The sequence below is a fragment of the Primulina huaijiensis genome, chromosome 5 (assembly GCF_012295235.1).
Source record: "Primulina huaijiensis isolate GDHJ02 chromosome 5, ASM1229523v2, whole genome shotgun sequence".
NCBI lineage: Eukaryota > Viridiplantae > Streptophyta > Magnoliopsida > Lamiales > Gesneriaceae > Primulina > Primulina huaijiensis.
Window position 1 is genome coordinate 6,575,108 of NC_133310.1, and position 23,635 is coordinate 6,598,742.

At 33.9% G+C, this 23,635-nt stretch overlaps 1 protein-coding gene across 1 annotated transcript; it reads right to left on the reverse strand.

Moving 5' to 3' along the window:
* Positions 1-15,882: 15,882 nt before the first annotated feature.
* LOC140977593 (transcription factor bHLH61-like) lies at positions 15,883-21,087 on the reverse strand. The gene is made up of 6 exons (XM_073442348.1): positions 20,938-21,087; positions 19,602-19,727; positions 18,603-18,773; positions 17,875-17,961; positions 16,079-16,174; positions 15,883-15,933 (listed from the first exon to the last, which is right to left on the reverse strand). Exons 1-6 carry the CDS (start codon positions 21,016-21,018, stop codon positions 15,883-15,885), a joined length of 612 nt encoding a protein of 203 aa, XP_073298449.1. The 5' UTR covers positions 21,019-21,087.
* Positions 21,088-23,635: the final 2,548 nt, after the last annotated feature.

Genomic DNA, 23,635 nt, shown 5'->3' on the forward strand with positions numbered 1-23,635 from the left:
ACGTTACATTGATAATATCAAGATAAAGACTAGAGAATCAATGAATGAGTTGATGAACGAGTTAGCAGCATTATCAATGAACTAAATGCATTTGAGAAAGTGTATTCAAACAAAGAAATTGCGTTAAAGGTTGTTCGTGATCTTCTCAAAGAATGAGATGTGAAAACAATGGCAATGAGAGAATCCAAAGATCTCAACAAAGTGGAATTACATGATCTATTTGCAGATCTTAAGGCATACGAATTTGAACTACAGACGAGAGAGAGAGCCATCAACTCCACCAGTTACAACTACTCTCAGCTCTTTAAAACTTAAACCAACTAGTTCAGCTGAAAAATCTATAGAACAACTTAGCAATGATTCCAAGTCATTATTCAACAAGAAGTATGGAAGATTTATGAGAAAGAATCAGGAATTTCCAAAGACACTCTCACAAGAGTATCTTCAAGGAGGAACCAAATGCTTGCTACAACTGTGACAAGACTAAACACTTTTACTGACTGTCGTTAGGAAAAAAAGATAGTCGACGTTCAACTGAAAAAGGAAAAAAATCATTTGAATGGAGAAGAAGTGCTAAGGATGATAAGATATCATTCAGAAAGAAGCATGAAGACCTATTAACCGAAGAAAGCATGTCTAAGTGGGCAGAAAATGATAGTGATTAATCAGAATCTGAGAGCTCGAGCAGTTCCAGCGATGAAGAATAAGTAAAATGCTTGATGGCTAATGATACAGAACTGGAATCAAGCACGGAGCATTTATTTGATTTCAGTTTAACTGATTTTACACGGGAAGAATTTATTTCCACACTACACGATATGGTTAATGAGTATCACAAACTTGCTCTTTCATTTGAGAAGGCCAAAGTAAAGCAAACTGATCCCCAAGACAATAAACTGAAACTGATATATCAGTTAAACTGTTGAGTTTAAAAAAGGAGATTGATGAGCTAAAAGCTGAAATGAGTGAGAACCAATCTGTGATTCAACAGCTGAAACTTGAAAATTCAAGACAAACTGATCTGATTCAAGCTTGGAATAAGTCATCAGTCACATTGACTGAAATGCAAGATTTACAAAAATCAGTTACTGACAAAACTGGTTTAGGCTTTAATAGCCAAGATGAATCTTCAACCAGTGGTACCAAGCCAGAACTGAACATGTGCAAAAAGAAGTATATTCACTTTGTAAAATCAGTTATGGTACATGAACAATCAGAGTCAAATAAACCAATTGAACAAACTATTGACATTAAGAACAAGGCTAAGAGGTATGGAATCGGATTTAGTCATATGAGTTCCAATGACTCATGAAGCTGGTCACCTAAACGGTTCAGCTATAAAAACCAGAACTGTAGAAATAGCTAATTCAATCATTATAACAGTAAGCCTGTTCAGAAAAGATATCGGATGAACAACCAGGTGAACAAGGCTAAAACACATATTGTCTCATCTGCACACAACCCATCAAGCACACACAAACCGAGAAAAACTATCTGGAACACAGCAACTGAAAAGTCAGTTAGACTGGTCCAAGTCTGGGTTCCTAAATGACTAATCAGTTTAGAACTCAAATAGATGTAGGTACCAAAATTATTCATTTTGTGTGATTTCAGGTGACATGTACGTCAACTAACGATTCAATCTGGTACATGGACAGCAGATGCTCAAGACACATGACAGGGGATGCTGATTTGTTATCCCAACAGGTATTTTAGCCAAAAAATCAACTTTGGGGATGACTCAAAAGGTATAACCGTGGGTAAAGGTAAGCTTATCTATGATAATATTATTATTGTTGATGTTCTACTCATTGATAATTTAAAATATAATCTGATTAGCATCATTCAGTTGTGTGATAGTATTTTTTTCAGTTCAGTTCAACAATCACACTTGCACAGTCAAGAACTCAACTGATAATATCATCATGATAAGAAATCGATGTGGTAACACTTACAAAGTAAGTTGGAATGATCAACCTGAAGAATCGAGTGTGCTAGTGCCTTCGAAGCATTTCGAACACTATATTCTCCAATGAGCTGCAATAGCTCGTGTTCTAAGAATATTAACACCGATGAATTAAATCGAGTTTGGTTTAAAACCAAACGGAAGAAACTCGAAGTAATCCTTCGTGAAGAAGACTGTTATTAGAATACATTTTAACTTATGTAAACCGAATAACCGAAGAAAGACATATTAGTTTTTGCATTCTTCAGTTCAGTTATGGTGACAACTGAACTGACAAATGCGCTAACTGATCGAAACAATTTTAAAACAGCAGTTAATCAGTTAAATACACAAGATATGTTTATGGATGTTCGGAAACTTCAACTGCTCCTACGTAACCCCTTCTACAACCACGGGTAGGTTCCACTAGAAGACTTTGATTTATACAACACTTTGTACAAACCCACTCAGCAAGGACTTACACTACTACTTAAATTGAACTCCTAGCTACGACTGAAGGCAGCACCTTCCAGCCAACACTTCTTTAACGTCTATGTGTCAAAGACTACATACACAAGTTTTACGTTTTTGTGCAAGATGGTATTTGAGTGGATTTGAGAGTGAGTGTGAGTGTGAGAACTGAACAAGAATGTTCTCACACACTGAGGGAAAATGGCTTCTAAACTAAGCTGATACAACAATGAAGAATTCCCTATGGGCTTTAAGTGCTTCTGAAAGCTGATATGCAACTGAGCGTGCCCTTTACTGTTTTTTCTTCTCAACTCTTTTAACTCTCATATATATCTCTCCTTTGAGTCTTCACTGATCTTCTCTTTATATAGACGGGAAAAGGTGATCGTACAGTGAAACTCAATTATTGTATCCGTTGCATTTGAATCGGCTCCTTGGACTTTGTGCTTCAACTTTTTTGACTGTCTTTCTGGAGCGTTTTGTCTTTAATGCTCTGATGCAACGTCCATTATTGTCCTTTGACTGGAAAAAGGCTTTGTACCTTCTCGCACAGCTGGAATCCATTTACTGTAAGCTTGTTTTGATCTACAACTGAAAGATTCTGATTGATGCTTTGAACTGGTCAGCTGGACTGATATTCAGTTGGACTAGTGAAATCAGTTGACTCATCAGTTGAACTAATTTCACTCCTTCAGTTGAACTGGTTAGCTGGGTTCTTCGTCAGTTGGACATATCATAGGTTGGCCAGGCTTTTGAGATCTTCTTGCTGAATCACCTATCAGTTTGGACAATCAACTGAACTACTTGTTTGAAGAACCAGTTAGATTGATTTAGTCTCGGAAATCAGTTGGCATCTCCGATGGCTTCAGTTGGTTTCGAAAATTGACTAATTCAGTTTTATCTGTCCGCACACTAAGGTAGATTATTAGAAACAAAATAATAAGTTTTGTTAGCATCAAAATCAAGATTGCGAATTTGAAAAGTTCTAACAATCTCCCTCTTTTTGATGATTACAAAACTTGAACAGTTAAGCGCAATATATTCAGTTCAAGGGTTAGTACATTCAAACATCGTTAAAAGTTCCCCCTCAAGAACTGAATTAAAGAAGTTTTGAAAACCATTTTAGAGATAGAGGATAAGAAAAACTCCCCCTTCAAAACTGAATTGATAAATCCTTAAATGTATTTAGAAAACACTTTTTAGTTGACGAAAAGAAAGAATTTTTCTCAACAACTGAATTTACAAACTGATTGAAAAACGATTTTTCAGTTTGAGGATAAAAGAAAAGCTCCCCCTCAGAAACTGAATAAAGACCCGTATTTGAAAGATATTTATCTAGTCATTTAATCATTCAAGCATCGTAGACAAGAGAACTGAGAATATCTATTCAATCAAAACGAAACATAACTGAATAAACACGATGTTTTATTTAAATGAATTTCCATGTATTTACATCTGAGTGCACACATCAGTTGAAAAGAAAAAGTTGCTACAATAATAGCATAATTTAAACAACATCAGATATCAGTCAATTTCGATGACGGAACAGGATATACCATCAGCTAGTTGTCTTGACTGCTTGAACTGCTGCATCAGTTGTGAGTTCAATTTGCTAGAGAAGCGAGTTAAACTGCTTTGAACTTGTCCTTTGTGCTCACCCAACTGGTCGAGCAGACTCTGACTAGGCTCACGTGGAGTTCAGCTGGTGATGAAATCGACCAACATCCCAACATGGATGAGTTTCGTATGAAGAATAGCTGACTTGGTAGGTTTGCAACTGAGTTCTTGTTCAGTGAGCAATTTAGCTGTGCATCTTTGCAGATGTTCCTCAGTTCCCTGCAGGCTGATTAAAGCCCAAAAGCTAGAAATCTAAAGAAGTGGTTGCGATGTTACTTGCAGAACCAATCCTCTCAACTCTTTGCTAAAGAGCGACATATAAATATTTTCAAATAGTTTTGAAAATAGTATGAAATAATTTTAAATAGCTTTTAACATTATTTTAAAGTAACAAATTTTAAAACACAATTTTCTTCAAATGCTCTTCTTAGAACAACCTGCTCTGATACCAATTGAAGGATCGAGTGTGCTAGTGCCTTCGAAGGCATTTTGAACACTGTATTCTCCAATGAGCTGCAATAGCTCGTGTTCTAAGAATATTAACACCGATGAATTAAATCGAGTTTCGCTTAAAACTAAGCTGAAGAAACTCGAAGTAATCCTTCGCGAAGAAGACTGTTATTAGAAAACATTTTTACTTATGTAAACGGAATAACCGAAGAAAGACAGATTAGTTTTTGCATTATTAAGTTCAGTTATGGTGACAACTGAACTGACGAACGCGCTAACTGATCGAAACAATTTTAAAACAGCAGTTAATCAGTTAAATACACAAGATATATTTATGGATGTTCGGAGACTTCAACTGCTCCTACGTCACCCCTTCTACCACCACGGGTAGGTTCCACTAGAAGACTTTGATTTATACAACACTTTGTACAAACCCACTCAGCTAGGACTTACACTACTGCCTAAACTAAACTCCTAGCTAGGACTGAAGGCAGCACCTTCCAGCCAACACTTTTTTAACGTCTATGTGTCAAAGACTACATACACAAGTTTTACTCCTTTGTGCAAGACGGTATTTGAGTGGATTTGAGAGTGAGTGTGTGTGAGAACTGAACAAAAATGTTCTCACACACTGAGGGAAAATGGCTTCTAAACTAAGCTGATACAACGATGAAGAATTCCCTATGGGCTTTAAGTGCTTCTGAAAGCTGATATGCAACTGAGCGTGCCCTTTACTGTTTTTCTTCTCAACTCTTTTCACTCTCGTATATATCTCTCCTTTGAGTCTTCACTGATCTTCTCTTTATATAGACGGGAAAAGCTGATCGTACAGTGAGACTCAATTATTGTATCCGTTGCATTTGATTAAATTTTTGTTAATTGGTGAGTTTTGTGCAATTTGTTATGAGATGAATGGCTATTCTTGCGTAAATTTTTGTTACCGTTGAACAGACTGTTGTTTACCCCTTGTCTATTATTTTTCATTGATCCATATTATTCTCTGTATTATTCGTTCAAATATTTATTGCATTTTGTTTAATTCTCTGTGAAAATTCTCTTGATTAATCTCACTTTCTCCAAATTTAACAATGTCAAGAAACGGATTTGACTCCAACGATATTCAAAGTGAGATGAGTGATAACACCGGAAGGAGAGATCCATACATCGGCCATGGAAATTTTTCCTTCACCGGATATGCCAACTCTTCTTGAAATGATTCCTCTATATGAACCCAAGAATGAATTGATGTTGAAAATCTGCCCGAATTTTCTGTAGTAAACCATGTGTTTCCTCCACCGCCTCAAGTCTGTTGATCAAAATGCCAAGCAAGATACCATCTTGACTATACTCCTTCGAAACGATTTCACCACAAGGGCGAATCATCTACTAGACCATCATTGGCTGACCCATAGTACACCTCTGGTGATGATTCTGAGGATGCTGATTATGAATTTGTGTCTAGGGAAAAGACTGATTCTGCCCCTGCAAGCAGCTCCACCAAGAAGATGAAGAAAATACCTCATCCACTGAAGAAAAAGCCGTTCACAGGGAACCGAGTTTCTCCGACAAGGAGGATGTTTCCCTCACTCGATTTTTGATCAATTTGAAAAAAGAAAATGGCTCTTCATCTTTGCCTGCTTCTGAAGAATTTGAAGATGAATCTGAAGCTGAAATGCAACAAGAATTTTCTGACAACAGGCCTGACTAATCTGATAGCTCCTCTTCCACCTCTAATGATGAGGAATCTGTTGTTGATGATGATACTGCTACTAAGAACGAGGATGTTGAGGGAAATGTTGTCAACACAAAATACAACATCGATGATGAATATTATGATCTTTCCCGCTCATTCTCTTACAAGTTCTATTTAGAGAAGTCTGTAGCTCTTTAGCCTCTCTACACCAATCGAGGGCTTAATGATGAGAAGAATATTGATCTGGATGTGTACAAGAGACATAATTTGGTTGAATTCTTCAAAACCAGAGGACTTATGTCCAGTGTTTCTGCAGTTGCTCCATACTGCCGCAAGCTCGTCTTAGAGTTCTTCGCCAATCTCACATGCAACAATGGTGATGAGTGATCTACCAAGTTTGACATAGTTTTTGTTCAAGATAGTGTCTTTCAGTTCAACACCATCACCATCGATACTCTACACAACACCCTTGTCGAGGATGAAGAAGGGATTCAGACTGACATTAATGAGATTATTGTTGTGCTCACTAGAGGGTTGATGGCTTAATTATCTGGTCATCCAAGTCATCTCTTTGCCACCAATCTAACTTAATTTTACTATATGCTTCACAAAACAGTCGTGCGCAACTAGAGACAATCAACCAAATCCATTGTTGTCACCGAGTCACAAGATTTTGTGTTGTTTTCATTGGCACTGACATCACTTTTAAATTTGTGAAGATGGTTTTAAGACTGTGCTGCAGTTTGCCGATGGAGGATTAAAGTCAACCAAGTTGTATTTCCCTTCGCTTATCTATGGGATCCTGGAATCACAAGGATTCATCCGAAACATCGACGAACATCTGTCCATGGTGACTGAAGAATTGAAGATTGCCCCCGCCCTCTTCAAATGAAATCAGCAGCTAGATCTTCCTTGGTTGTCCTGATGTTGGAAACATGTATTCTACCACTTACTATTATCCAGCTTGCCCATACTATTTTACAAGCCTAGATTGACTTTGCACTTAAGCAAATCGTTCAAGACAAAGAATTGACCGTTCACTATGTAACCCAAGTTGCTCATTATAGACTTCTATTGGACGTGACTGTCCATTCTGAACAAAAAGGGAGAGATAGTAATGGTGCGCAAACTTCGGAAGCAGAATTATTAGGAACAAAAAAAAGTGATAACACTGAAGATGAAGCTGACAAAACTGCTAACACTGATAGTGATCCGTGAATTTATTTTATCATTTTATCTGCTCTGAGATTGTTTGGTTTTGAGCTCTTCTTAAGTTCTTGTTAATTCATTAAGTGCTAAGTTGTTTTAATGCTATCCTTTGATTTACTATTATGTGATAAATGTTTTTGTCCCGTGTTGTCAACATTGCTAATAGCACCCAAGCTTACGTGATCAAATTCAGGGAGAGATATGTTTACAAATTCATGGGGAGCTAATTGGAGTTGCATCAACTTGCATAGAGTTGTTTGTGCTTATTTTGTCTAGAAAGACAAAAAGAGGGAGATTGAAAAGAAACATACATTGCCTTGCAAGACACAAATTTATCTCCTAAATTCTTTTCCTTTTTTTTATAAGATTTTGCTTAAAAATTTAGTCTTTCTAGAATATTGAGTTTCTTAAACTCTTGATTTGTTTTTTTATTATTTGGAAGAACTTGTTTCCTAATGAAAGACTATTTTCCTTATTTTTAGGAACCTATTCAATCCTTTCAAGATCAACACAAATTTATATATATTGAAGAATAATTGAATTACAGAGATACGTCGGTTAAAGATGCCAGAAAAGCGAGACAAGCAATACACAAGAGAATTTTCAAAAGAACTTTCAAAGAAGAAACATTGTAATTATACTGTGTTATTGTCGAGTGTTGGAGACATTTGAAAACAACACTTGTGAAGCACAAGTGTTGATGGTAGATTCCGTTTTGTTTCTCTAGCTATCAGCAAATCATTTTGCATTCCTTGATTTTGTTTTAAGTCTGGTTATTTGTTTTAAGATGCAATTTTTTTTCTCAACCTGTTGAGGAAATTAGTTTTCTATTGAATCACTAATACTGGTTTTGTAAACTGACTTTATGTTTTCTAGTGATTATTTTTTCCTAAATATCGCGTAAGTATTTACACTTGTGCATAATTATTTCTGAGTTATTTTAATTCAGTTGATTACTTGAATGTTTTATTATTCTGCTTCATGTTATTATAAGGTGTTACAACATCTAAAATAACATCTATATCTGATACACATAATTATTAACATTCATGTTAAACACAATACTTCTTTGAACAAATTTTGAAAAATTCATACAATTTTGTTCCATAATTTTCAGTGATCAAAGTACTTTATATTCTTGAATTTTATTATAAAAAACATCTGTTCCACCAATTTTAAAACAGAAAATACACGTTTAACACAATAAACCCACTTATTTTTCTAGCTAAAAATATCCTTTAGAGTGTTGGAACAGACTTTTCTCTTGAGAGAGTTGCCAGTTTTTTTCCCTAGCGTTAGGACATGACATCCAACGGCGCAAGTACGATACATATCTGTCATTCTTATTCAGAGAAGTGAACCAGAATTCCGTATTCCTAATATATAATCTTTTCATTTGTCTCTCTAATCGGTTCAAAGAACTCTTTTATTTCTTTAATTCACATTTCTTAAGATCAATAACATTCTCATTAATAGAGATAATATTGGGGTGCAATAATTACACCTACTTGGTAGAGCAATCGAAATGTGATTCTTGTGTTGCTCTACAATTTAAAAAGATTTGAATCACACTGTTACCATAAACTGTAACTTTTAGTAAAACGACAAGCACTCGGTGCTACAATTAGTATCAGAGCCAGAATCATGGTTTCGATTCTCATTGATATTGCAATGAGTTCAATTATTATGAGATGGATTGTTGAATGCAATAACTGCGTCTGTTGAGTATGCCAATCGAAACGATTTTAGGAATAACAACTTAATTGATGTCCAAAACAAGAAGCAATCAAAACGTAACTACCTCCTAAGACTTATTAAATTAATGATCTTCTCAAAATTAAGTTATATCAGTCATGAAATACTTGAGGCTTAGGACTTGAAAGATCACATGGTTGAAATCCAAAAATTTAATTATCATTTCCAAATATTAATAAACAAAATTAATTGATACTTAAAGACCCTTAAATTATGCGTCTTTAATTTGATTAAATAGAGAGTTAAAATAGACTGCAGATCTGCAGGCTTCATCTCACTGAGGCGAACTGCTTGCCTTAAAGCACGGGTCAAACAAGAACGCATTGTATATTTTATTAGGGAAAATGCTACTTATATTCTCCAATAATAAATATTAAGCCTAAATTTTACAAAAATATTATGTTTTTACCCACAAAAATATTAAAACTTACGACATTTAGATAAAAAAATAAACAATTTTTTTCATTAACTTGTCTCATCGTGGAGTTTGGTCAATAAGTATTCAAAGTTTGGTGTTGGTGCAGTATTTTCTATTTTTTAGGTTTTAATCTTATTTCGCGAGTACTAACATGACATTGAAAATTTCTGATCTATCCAATGTTGTATCGGCAATATGACCAAAATAGTCTAAAAGTAAAAGCTAAATAGCTAGCTAATGCACCAAAAACCAAACTTTAAATAGTAAGTCCAAAATTTTTAAAATGGAATAAATTAGTGGACCAAAAATAATTGAATAGTTTTTATATTTAAATTGATTTCTTTGTAAACTAAATTACGTTGCAAGATATACTTCTCGAATTGTCATTATTCTTCATTTTCTACAGTTAATTTTGAGATGAAAATCGATAGATAATATATATACAATTCAATTTATTAGTTAGATCATAATAATTGCTTTTAATCAATTTTATTGCAATGATATGATTAAATGATATTTATATAAAATAAAAAAAGAACTAAAATTTAAGTATAACATATGAATATTTATATAAAAAGAACTAAATTTTATATTTTATGCATGATATGCTGAAAAACATTAATGTTTCATCCACATGGTGATATGACTAAACGATACATTTTTTATATAACATATTAGGTAAAGATGTATTATTTATGGTGAATGATTTGAACTTTAAAATTTAAAGGATGTCGTATTTACAAATTTTTATACTGAAATATTGGATCGAAGTCAGATGCATTTTCAAAATTAAAGGAGATGCCTCATATGAACCATATATTTAAATACACTTTTTTTTCTTTTTTCATTGTTTCCCACTCTCTCACTTGAAATTTGATATCTCCCAAGTATATTACTTTAAAAAATGACGCAGCTAGAACAATCGAATCCAATAAATTAATAGCGTGGTATCATTTTGCACAAAAACTTATATCACATTGTCTCATGTATAAATTTTGTGAGACAGATCTCCAATCCGATCTGGTTCATGAAATGTATTATTTTTTATGCCAAAAATATTATTTTTATTTGTAAATATGGATCGAGTCAACTCGTCTTGCGAATATAAATCCACGAGATTGTCTCACAAGAGAATTACTCATATTTCGTTAGATTATTCATAATTATAGAACTAGTTTCTATATTGCTAACATGTTTAACAAATAGATATTTAGTTATGTTTTACCCATATTGGAAGTGGAGAAATGAGGGAATTGAGAGTCAATTAAGTTCTAATTGAAAAAATATTCACCCTAATTTTACTATTTTACCCATTGAAAGATTAACTTAAATTGATAAAAATAAAAAGTCCAACTCAAACTCATCTCCGATATGAAAATCCATCCAAAAATCCACCCCAAACTCGTCCCCAAATATGTAAAAATCGTCCCAAATACATGAACATTGATCCAATTGTGAAAACTCGATCAAAATGTGAATGACTCGATCCAAATATTAAAAAATCAACCCAAATGTGAAAATGTCGACCCAAATATGAAAAACTCAACCAATGCTCGACCCAAATGTGAAAATTTCAACCTAAATAAGAAAAAATCAACCCAAACGACCCAAACTCGTCTCAAATGTGAAAAACTCGACATAGATATAATAAGTATATAATTATTTACAAAAATATTTAATCAAACATGACATAGTCTAGTGGTAAGATGTGTTTTGCAAAAACAAATGGTTCAAATCTGGATTAAGTCAAAATGTGATGTCATTATTTTATTTTATTTTTTACTACTAACTCAACTGATACCAACACTTTAAGAATCTAGGTACTTATGCCTGGAGGTTCTGGGATCAAGTGTTGGGAGAAGCGAAAGAAACTACTTTCAAATGGTGGGATATTCTATGAGTGACCGTGCATGAGAATGAGCTACTGCTCATGCTGGACCATCCTAACGACCCATGACCAGTAGTGACATGTGAGGCCCGGGGCCGAAGAGGGTGGGGGATGATCGTCGGTGCCATGAGGTTGCACGAATAATGAGCACCTCCTGGCAGGCTTCTAGGTGAAGGGGATATGAATGAACTGATCTTACACCGGAAGGAGAGGGATTCCAAAACTGTTCAAGTATGAGACTGTGCAGTTGAGAAGGGCTTAAAAGATTTGATATGTACTATTCATAACAAGAAGGTGCATCTTCTTTTCGGTAGCTCATCATATAAAAACTCCAAAATTAAGTGTGCTTGACTTGGGGTAATTTTGGGATGGGTGACCACTTGAAAAGTTTCCTAAGGTGTGTGTGAGTAAAGACATAAGCACATTGAAAGACTCGTCTTGGTACAGTGAGGACAGTCGTCGAATCCACGGCATTACATATACAAAATCATAATTTTGATCAAATCAAATACGAAAAAAAATAAAAACACAACACTGAAAATCATCTCATTTTTCCATGGTCTACTAATCAACTCCTATATATTATTCCTCTAAGGATGAGGCTAATTAAACGGTTATTATATCCCACCGCATCAGGACTATACAAAATTAAATCAAATCAAATCAAACATCGATTTTTTTTTTTTTTGCATTTCTAACTCAAATCATTTTAGTTCATTTCAAATATTTCAAACATGTTTTTAAATAGGCATGCTTAACGGATCATCGGTACCGGATCCACCGATGTCGCACTATCGTAGCCATTTTAAAACTGTTGTAACTGAGGGTGTTGTTGAAAGTCCGTTCAACGACAACGGTTTTTATCCGTTGTGGTAGATCAAATTTGCGACGGTTTTTAAAAACCGTCGCAAATAAAAATAGCGACGGGTATGAATAAAACCGCCGCTAATTCAAAATTAGCGACGGTTACATACACCGTCGCTAGTTCAAATTAGCGACGGTTTAATCAACAGTCGTTAATTTAAAATTAGCGACTGGTAGCAATCAAGTCCGTCGCTAATTTTAGTGACGGTCAGTGGTCAAGATTTTCGTCGCTAATTTGTTTCGAAAAATAAAAAAATTACTTTTAATAATTTAATAAATCTAAAAGAAACTAATAATCCAAACTAAAATCGTGTAAAAGAAAAAATTTTAAGTGTTGTGAAGTAGTAAAATCGTGTAAAAGAGAAAAATTTTAAGTGTTATGAAGAGGTTAGAAAAATTTTACGTGTTGTGTGAAAGTTATAAAATTGTGTAAGAGAGAAAAATTTTAAGTGTTGTGTAAAGTGATAAATTGGTGTAAGAGATAAAAATTTTAAGTGTTATGAAGTGGTGAGAAAAATTTTAAGTGTTGTGTGAAGTGATAAAATGGTGTAAAAGAAAAAAATTTGAAGTGTTGTGAAGTGCTGTGGAGGAAAATTGATCGAAAATGGAGATATTTATAGACAGTTTGCGACATGTTTTGGTTAAATAGCGACGGTAAAAGATAAACCGTCGCATATTTTTATTTGGTAACGGTTTAGATTTAAACCGTCGCTAAAATTAGTGACGGTTTAAAAACAATGTCGCTAATTTTAGCGACGAGTTTTATTGAACCGTCGCTAAATTTAAAGATGCGACGGGTTTTTTTAAAACAGTCGCTAAAATTAGAGACTGTTATTTCAAAACCGTCGCTAATTTTTGACAAACTGTCGCTAAATTTAACGACGGTTTGTGAAAAACCGTCACTAAATATTGCAACGTTTTCCAAAACCGTTGTTGTTTGTCAAAAAACCACGCTAATCGGCAACAGTTTCTTCAAACCGTTGTCAATTGTCTAAAAAAACACGCTAATTGACAACGGTTCATAGAACCGTTGTCGTTGACCCTAAAAAAACGCTTAAAGACAACTGGTCTGTAAAACCATTGTCATTGATCCCATAAACCGTTGTCTTTGACCCCCCAAAGACAACGGTTTTTAAAAACCGCTGTCTTTGCCCCCCAAAAGACAACAGTTTTCGATAAAACCGTTGTTAAAAAACATACGACAACGGTTTTTGTGAAAAACCCTTGTTGTATGTGCGTTGTTGTATGCAGAATTTCTTGTAGTGTCGGAACCGGTCATGAATCAGATCCACTACTCGAACCGGTACTGTGCTATGGTGATAATTTTTAACGGTAGCGGCGCTCATTGGTGAGATTCGATGGATGAAAACTGAACATCTCGCGCTAGGGCGATAATTTTCGACCGATCTAGCGTGAGACAAAATAATGAAAATTTGATACAGAGATAGTCGCACTGGGTGTGCAAAATTACCGCCCCAATACGAAGCTAATATTGAATATTCGAAATTTTTTCTAGATTTCGAAAAAACATTTTTATATTTAGTACTTTGAGTTGAGAAAATAAATAATACAAAAAAGATAAATATAAATGAAATATTGATGTCTACATTAAAAATTTAAAATTTATCACAATTTAATAAAATATATTTGGAAAGATTGGATTTTGATCGGAACTTGAGCTTTCAAATTCGTCTATCGCTCCGGCTGTCCATTCCATTTTTCTACCGCAAACCAATCTTTTAGACATCTTAACATGCTAAGCATTTCTGATTTTAAATTAGTTCTTTGTTCGCCAATTATTTTACTACGTGTTAAAAATTCTGGTTCGGAAGCAACGCTTAAACATTGAACTGCTAGGATGTATCTTGCAATTGCTCCTAAGACTATATAAAGTTGCGACTTTACTTTTCACCATTCTAGAATATCGAAATTTTCTAGAGACTGAAAATACTGGCTTAAATAGATCTGTATAGACTTTATTGTTGCAACCGATTTTTCTTTCAACTTTTGTCGTTTCAAACATTGAAAAAAATTGATTGCTTTCATTTTGCTTTTTTATTTTGGCTCTTCTTCTAGCTCTGGTTGTTTACTTGCTCCACCCTATTCGTTACGAACAATTCTTGAAGAAAATGCATGATTGACTTCTTTTGATTGTCAACATTTTTTTTAATAAAGTTAGCATAATATTCAAAACTTATTTCTAAGACACATTGACTAAGGTCAAGCAAGGTCGCTAAGCCATGCACAATTGGGATAGTCTCTCAATATTTCAAAAAATTATCTTCTATCATTGAAACAAAATCACTCATAACAACATCAGTAAGATAATCAATCAATTTTTTTAAAAAAAAATTGAAAAACAGAGGTAGAAACATGGTTGCAGTAAGGTAAGTAACACTAGAAAATTTTTCGCCTACCTATTTAAAAAGTTCCAACAAAAAAACACAGTTTGCCAAAATATTTCTTTGAGAGTATGTCAATAATATTAAAGCTTCTGCTGCTATATTGTTGTAATATGATGTAAGAAAATCTTTAAAACTTAACAAAGTACTAAGCAAGTGATACAAAAAATTTCATCGAGTTTCAACATGAAGATGAAATTTCTTATATCTAATTCCGTTAGCAATGACTAGTGATTTTCAATCACGGCCATATCTTCTTTCATGTAATAATTTTCCACATACTTTGAATTTTTCTATCGTAGTAGTCATGCGTTCATCAAAAGCACATTTAATACATAAGTTGATATTATAACATGTACATTTAATATGATACAAATTATCCTCTAAAATCCATCTTAATGAATCTTTAAGGTACATAATCATAATAACATTGGCACTCAAATTATATATCTAATATGATCAAAAATAATTTTTTTTGTAGCCATAAACTCTAGAAAATTTAAAACATATTTAGCTATATTATATCAAGTGTGTGAAGATTATAATTTTTCCAAATATCAATTGTGAAACCGAGTAAATTCAACAAAACCTTTGTGTTCAAACCTGGTAAATTCTATCTAGCAAAATATCAATTGTCAAACCTAGTAAATTCTATCTAGTTAAATAAAGATTACTCAGTTTTTCACTTCAGTAGCTTACCTCCAAGCTAACGGGCAAACTGAAATCAATAACCGAGTAATCATTCAAGCTGTAAAGACTAGGTTGCAAGGTATTTGAAAAGATTGGGTAGAAGAAGTACCTAGTGTCCTATAGGCCTATCGAACCGCCCCTTGGACTGCTACTAAAGAAATTTTTTATAGTCTAGTTTACAGATTTGAAGCTGTGTTTCCAGTAGAGATTGGGCAGACTTCGGCCCGGGTTTAAACTTATCCAAGAGAGACTAACGCAGCCCGGGCTCAAGAAATGGACTTGGTAGAAGAAAAAATAGAAAAAACAGTTATTCGAATGGAAGCTTATCGTGGACAAGTCTTGCGAGCTTATAACCATCAAGTCCGACCTCAGGAATTCCAAGTCGGTGATCTTGTCTTCAAGAGGGCCAGCCAAAAGTTAGAAGCCTGGTGGGAAGAACCTTATAAAGTGTTGCATAGACTTAGCTCTAGAGTATTATATTTAGAACATGACCTGGGTCAATCTTTGAAGAGACCTTGGAATGCTTTTCACCTGAAAAAGTATTACGCTTGATTATATTTATCATCGGAATATCAATGAAATTATTTCTTTCTCCTTAAAATATGTGCAAAGCATTATTAAACCCGAGAGGCATGAGGCCCCGGTAATTTATTAAAATATGTGCAAAGAATTGAACTTGCTGGTGGGGCTCGTTAGCAACCCCGGCCAGATTCATCTCTTTCTTGGCGATTGAGGCGACTTCTTCATAAGCCGATATCAGCATCTGAAGATCCTACAGAGACAAGGAAAAGGACGAGCAAATAGGGTGGAGGGGGCAATTAAAAAAAAAAAAGAGGTACAAGGGATGAATTGGGCTTGAGATGAGCCTCTTCAGCAGGCAAAACCAGACCCTTGACAGGGAAAATGCGTTGTCACCCAACCGACACGCAAAGAAATATTGAAAGATGATTAGATTGATTAAAATGTTGTGAAGTTTTAATAGAACATAAACCGAGGCCATGATCCTAAAAGAATTAGGGTGAAACTTGTTAATGTGGACCCCAAAGAAACGGGTCACCTCGATGTAAAAAGAGGGAATAGGAAATCGAAGACCACTACGGACCTGGTCTCGGAAGAATGTATATAAACCTTCGTGAGTTTGTTTGCTTTGTCCGAGGGACCCGGGATCATAATAGGGTAAGAGAAAGGGATGGCCCCGAGGACCCTTAGGTCCTCGTCAGCCCTCGGGCGAAGGGTACTCCCCATGGTAGAGAACTAGAGGGCATCTGGATGTTAGGTTGCAGGGAGCCGGGAGCGTGAGCATTTCTTTTACCCTTTTTAAGAGCTCGGGAAATCCTAGCAGCCTAGGGGTTCATTTTCTATTTTTTGGATTTTTTTGGAAAAAAAGGGAGGACTGGTCTTTTAGAAGAGGTGGAAGAATCTGAACGAACCGCCGTAGACTCATAATCAGATGAGTCGCGTGCAATTGCTCTAGAGGTAGAAGAAGTAGAAATAAACATATTTTAGTAGGAAAGGAAGAAAACTTACGATTAAACGAGAAAAAAGATTGAACGGAGAACGCAAAAATCGTCGGAATAGCGAGCTGAGAATGACTGAATAGGAAGAGATTTGTGTATAAGAGCCTTAGGATACCAAAATTAAAAAAAGAGAGAATCGATCGGTTTATATAAACAGAAGATATTCAATCTGGATCGTTGATTCTTAAACAAATAAACGGACATGATGCACCTCGAAAATTGTGCGGGACATGTGAAAAGACAGGCGTGGAATTGGAAGCGACATCCGACCTTTCGACTTCTAGGGCTTACATCATGCTAACATCAAACCTACAACATGCTAACATCACGCCCAGAGCACATTCAGATTACTCGGGACAACGATTAAGACTCTAGCCCGACTATTTTAAGGGGGAGTGGTGATACCCCTGGATAATATATGAAGCCAGGAAAGACGAAGGGAGCAAGAGCTCGAGTAGTAAGAGCCCATGTAGTAAGAGCTCGGGTAGTATAAATAACAGACGTTGGTCCATGTCACGGTTATTTACCCGAGCACCCAGATACATGTGTCATCTCCAAGATCACAGGTGTGGGGCACCATGACTTAATCATCATTATGAAGTTTTCAGCACACGTAAGGGTAATGAGACTTGGCTGAAACAAACATAGATTGTCAAACTTGTCAATGACAGTAAACAGAGTATGAGTGACCATCTCGCCATAAGTAACAATTGGGTACTGAAAACAAAAACCATCATTGACTTCTCTCCAATAAATATCAGGTTCATTGAACAAATCAAGCATTCAGATAATCTTGCAATAAATATGCATACATTATCTATCCCAAAAGTTCCTTCAAAATTTGTGATCTTTGATCGCATATTATAGATGCCTAATATATAATAAAAATTAAAGCAACATATGAAGATATATATTATAAATGCCTGCACAAAAAATATAACACACACACACACACACAATATANTTCGGTCCAATTCTTGATAGCATTCAAGATTCTTCGTTTCACCATCGGGGCATTAATTCTTTCTTCATCTTCGTCATTCTGTCATGAATTTATAACACCAGTTTATCAGTAAAAGAATGAGTTTTACTTCCTTGTTTATCATTAATGAATATGCTAAAAACTTAATGAGCGATTAAAATATAAATTCGTACCAAAATTTAATAATTTTGGGTTGGCTAATTTAAAATTTGAAACACATACTTAAAATATATTGGGAAAAATTCAATCATATTAGCATACATTTTTTTTGTGTGTTTAAATGAACCTTCTAGTTCACAATATATTCATAGTACTAAGCAGAAGACATCATTTATAAACTCATATAGTCCTAATGACCTATACTTAGGATAATTGTATAAAAATTTGTGTGTATATATATATATATCAAATTTTTTTGTCAAATACATGTTAAATTCTTCAAGTTATAGGATGCGTTAACACAAAGAAATAAGTATTTATAGGACCGATCCCCTTTAATTTTGATCATAAATTGAATATGCATCGTCGTTGCGTACGGCACGATCTCCGCAATTTCAAAAATCTATAATTTCAAAATCTATAACATCTTGGATTTTGTTATATATCCTTTCATTTTTTTCCTCAACTACGTACGTAGACGATGTGTGAATCGCAGCCCGTAAATAAATAACAAATGAATATAAATCGTATAATTTTCTTACTTCTCCACCGATGGCTTGTAAATGGAAGTTATCAGCACAAGAAACCCTAGCTTCCACAACAGTTAGCCCTATATCTTCAAATGTTTCCAATATGTAAACCAGAAGCCCCGGGAAGCTTTTCAATGCGTGTACATTTACTAAAAAGCCCTTCTCTAGGGCTTCTACAGTCACCTGCTGCATATAATATAATAATTTAGAAACAAATTGAAATTAATTAATGAAAGTGCAATATTTTTCATTTAATATATAAATATAAACAATTGAATGAAAGAATCTATTCCAAAACTTAACGTAATTCTAAATTTAAAAACCGAATAAATATTTTATTATCCTCTTTGTCTGGGAAGCATTGGTTTATTTGTTGGGGGTCAAACTTTTAATTTGACCAAAATTAATGTATTAAATATATATTTTGATAAATTCAAGAGAAATTACATTAGAATATTAAAATTTATTGTTTTGTTGTTTGTTGGTATGATGAATCTTTTCTACATGGAAAATATTAATGCTTACTCCTCTGGTCGTTTGAGAAATTCCCAATAAAAAATCATTTGATTTATTTAAATTAGTTTCACTTAGATTTAAATAATTTTAAGCTCATTATATTTATATCCAGTTAAACAATTCAATTTTCTTTCAAAGAATTTTTTTCACATATTCGATCAAATTTTTCAATCCAAATGTAATATTTGAAAGTAATGAAAGATTGTGATATTAAATTTTTTAATATAACATCTGTCATGAAAAATTATCACCTTGACCATTATATTCTTTTAACGTTAAATAGTCAGTCGAGTTGATGATGCGTTTTACAAATGATTTGATAATATGAAATATATATATGCTATTTTTTATAATATCAAAATCGTAAAGAGACAATTATATTCGAGTTAATTTTAAAAAAGTAGAAATATATGAATGGGAAATTAAATAGAGGGGTGAACATAGATTAACAAAATAAGGTATAAATAGTAATAGAAAAAGGTTTAGAAGTATTACTGCACACGGATTAATGTGATTGTTTGAACATTGTGCAGTTGCTATGTCTTGGTTGAGTCTGTCTACTTTATGCTTCAACTCTTTGATGTAATTTGAAGCATCCAATACTATTGAGGCTTCGTTCATCTGTCAACAAAATATAATTAAAGTTATTGCTAAATCGGTTTTGTACAAGTAAAAATAAAGGTTTACGCGAAAAATCGGTCGAAACCAGTAAAAAACCACACACAGATGAGAAGAATTCACCATATTGCAAATTAAGAATAAGGGGAAAATTACCAGCTTACACACACAAACCACAAATTAAACCTTAACTTTTTTATGTACAAATATGTATGCAAAATCATATCAATCCAATCTTTCTGGAGGGATATTTGGATTCACCTCCCCTCGCCTGTATTTCACGTATTCCACGCCACCCTTATCAAGTGTAAAAATGATATCATTAATGTAGATAAATGTCAAATACATCGAGTATAGGGTAGGTGTATGGAAAACCAAATACATACTTANAGACCCAATTTGGGTCACAAGTTCTGATAGTATTTACCAACGAAGACTTACTGACCAAGAAAATATACTAAAATCTGCTGCTAAGGAGATAGAATAGTTCATTTGAATAAAAAAAAATTATTTTTTTGTATAAATACTCTACTAAAAAAAATAAGACCTGAATCTTGAAGATTCAAAAGATTGAAAACACAAGGACGTTGGAGTAATTACAATTTGAAATTATATAATTAATACGGTGGATTTCGTACAAAATTCTTTATATTTTCGAACTTGAAACATTAAATATTTTATCATTCTGTAGAGGGCCGAAACAGGAGTAACTACCACAGTTGCTATATATGTAAACAAAATTGTAAATTTGCTAAAATTTCATCGACTAAGGTATAAAATTTCAAATTTGATCACTATATATGTTATATTTTGTGAGAGAAAATATCAATATATTTTTAGCAAAATTTTTAGTTGGTAGCTAAAAATGGGAACCCGATTAATTAGCAGTCTCATTCAAGTAAAAAAACAATCTAAGTACAAAGAAATATAACTTTTGACCATAAAATTTTATTTTTTTCAAAAGTACATACACACATATATAGATATATCTATATATGTATAATCAAGATCCAGGAGTTTGCTCTTGATCAGTATTAATCCAAACTACGGACACTGAGAATTTTAATGTAAAAACTATATATTTATATCAAATTATATAATATGATTGATTCATATATACGCTGGAAATTATAACAAATTGTATATACATTCAAGAAATGATTGAAAATGGAAGATTGTATTTTAAAAAAAGAAAGGAAATGAATAAAATTACTGCATGAGAATGAGTGATTGCACGAAGACGCTGCAACTTATCATGAAGAACTGCTTCTCTCTTTCGCTCCCTAGAAACCATTTCGACTTCTTAATTTCGATTTAATTCTTTGTGAGAATTGTGAAGAGCTACAGCCTTTAAATCAACTTCATTTTTTGTTTGCTTCCCAAAATATCAAATAATGAGTATGAGAAGGCCGTGGAAGGAAAGTGTTGTTTTGCCCTTGGAGAATTCATTATTTTTAATTTTTTTTTTGGTGTTAATCTGCCAGCAACAGGATGCAAAATTTTTAATAATTGTTTGATTGAACCCTACGTGCTTTATATGTAAGTCCAATCAATTTATTATTTAAGAAAGATGTTCTATGTTTAATATATTATATTTAAAAAAACTCGGTTGTTATTGCCTTTCTTGGTTACACTACAACCGTAGTGCATTTTCTTATTTTCAGCATACTCGTTGAATTGAGACCATCAATATTTCTAGGCAAGAATTATTATTGCCTTTTTGGATATACAACAATTATTGCATTTTCGCTCCAATGGGTGTCTGAGTTTGTGGAGAAGGTAAATGAGGGGCTAAAAGGTCATGATTTCGATTTTTCTTATCGATACTTTGTTGATGTACATTAATTGTCTCTGCTTAGAGAGTGATCGAACCGTGACGATTATGATGTATGATTTAAAAGATTTATGAAGCGTTTGGGCTGTTGTATGGTTTAAAAGATTTGAGTTGCATCATTGTCACTAACTATAACTTTTGGTAAATCGGCAAAAGATCAGTTCTATAATTAGTATCAGAGCCAAGATCATATATTCGATTCTCATTGATTGCAAGAATTGAAATTATTGGGAGAGAAATTGTTGATGTGTAATAAATTTCTCTGCTTAGAGAGCGATCGAACCGTAACACTTGGGATACAGATGATTTATAAGATTTGAGTTTCACTATTAGCACTAGCTATAGTTTTTGATAAAGCGATAAATGCTCAGTTCTACAATTGTATCAGAGTTAAGATCACGGGTTCAATTCTCATTAATTGCAAGAAGTAAAATCATTGGGATATAGATTGTTGATGTTCAATAATTTCCTCTGCTCAGAGAGAGACCGAACCCTGGCGCTGGGACTAATGTATAGTTTAAAAGATTTAAGTTGCACAATTACTAGGAATATAAACAAACAGAGCCAGTTCACTACATATTCAGCTCGATTCGGCTCTTTTACAGCCCTAACCATTACCACTAGCTATAGTTTTTTGGTAAAATGACAAACGATCGGTCTTATAATTGGCATCAGAGCCAAGGTCAGACTTCGATTCTCATTGAGTGTAAGAAAGTGCAATTTTTTGGAGGTAGATTGCAGACGTGCAATAATTGTTTCTACCTAGAAAGCGATCGAACCATGACGCTTGGAGTGTTGTATGATTTAAAAATTTGAGTTGCACATTGATATTGTCTATAATTTTTAATAAAAGGACAAACTGTATGTCCTACACACTTTTTCTGTCGAGCCTGTCATGTAGGGCTTGTCTAGAAGGGTTTACCCGATTAGTGTGGTTTGAAAACTACTGTGTTAAGCCCGAAAGTTAACCAATATGCACTGAGTGGATATCAACAATGGATTCCCTAAAAAACAATTAGTGCTTTTTCATTTTTCAGCTTACTCGTTGAATTAAGACCATCCATATTGCTAGGTGAGAATTATTAATCTTGTTCTTATATCGCGTTCATGAAAATCAATTTTTTCAGATAAAATATTTTTTATGTTAAAATTTAGAGACTATATGAAATTAAGAACTCTAGATATTTCATAAAGTTTTTAAAAATCAATTGGAAAGATTACTAATGTTGGGTTGTAGAAATACTAATAATCTTGATTTTGATGATAACAAAACTTGTTATTGTGTTTCTAACATATTTACTCAAGTTTGAAGTTGCTATCTAAAATTGGAAGCTAGAACTCCAATTTCACGAACGGCTAGGCTATGACGAGCTTAAATAGTTCGATGATATCTCATAGCTCGGTGATCTAAATGACCGACAGAAATCTCAATTTGATTCATACTGCACACCGGACAGGCTAGTTCGGATGTTATATATTTGAAATAGTGGTTGCAAGATCAACCTGGAAGTCATGGATACAACAAACGACTAGACATGATCAGCCCTGGTATTTTGCTCACATGTCACTGTTGGAACTTTTCAAGTTCACAATCTTGATTTTGATGTTAACGAAACTTATTATTTTGTTACTAAAAATTTACCTTAAGTGTGCAGAAGCTAGGATCAATTTTGAGGAATCTAAAGCGCAAACTGAAGAACCAACTGTTCGCACAAACTGAATCAAGCGAACTGATATGTCAAATGAGCAGTTCAGTTGATCGTCCAGTTGATAGGTGGATCTGTAGGAGAACCTCAGAAGCGTGGTCAGCCGAAGAAGTGTTCAATTGATGAAGAAACCCAGCTGATCAGTTCAGTCGAATGAGAGTGAAATCAGTTCAACTGACGAGTCAACTGATTTCATCAGCTCAACTGAAGATCAGTTCAACTGACTATTTCGGAGCGTCAGTCAAGAATCTTTTAGTTGTAGATGAAGAAAAACTCATTCAGTGGATTCCAGCTATACAAAAAGGTACAAAGTAATTGTCCAGTCAAAGGACAATAATAGACGTTGCATCATAGCATTAAAGACAAATGTT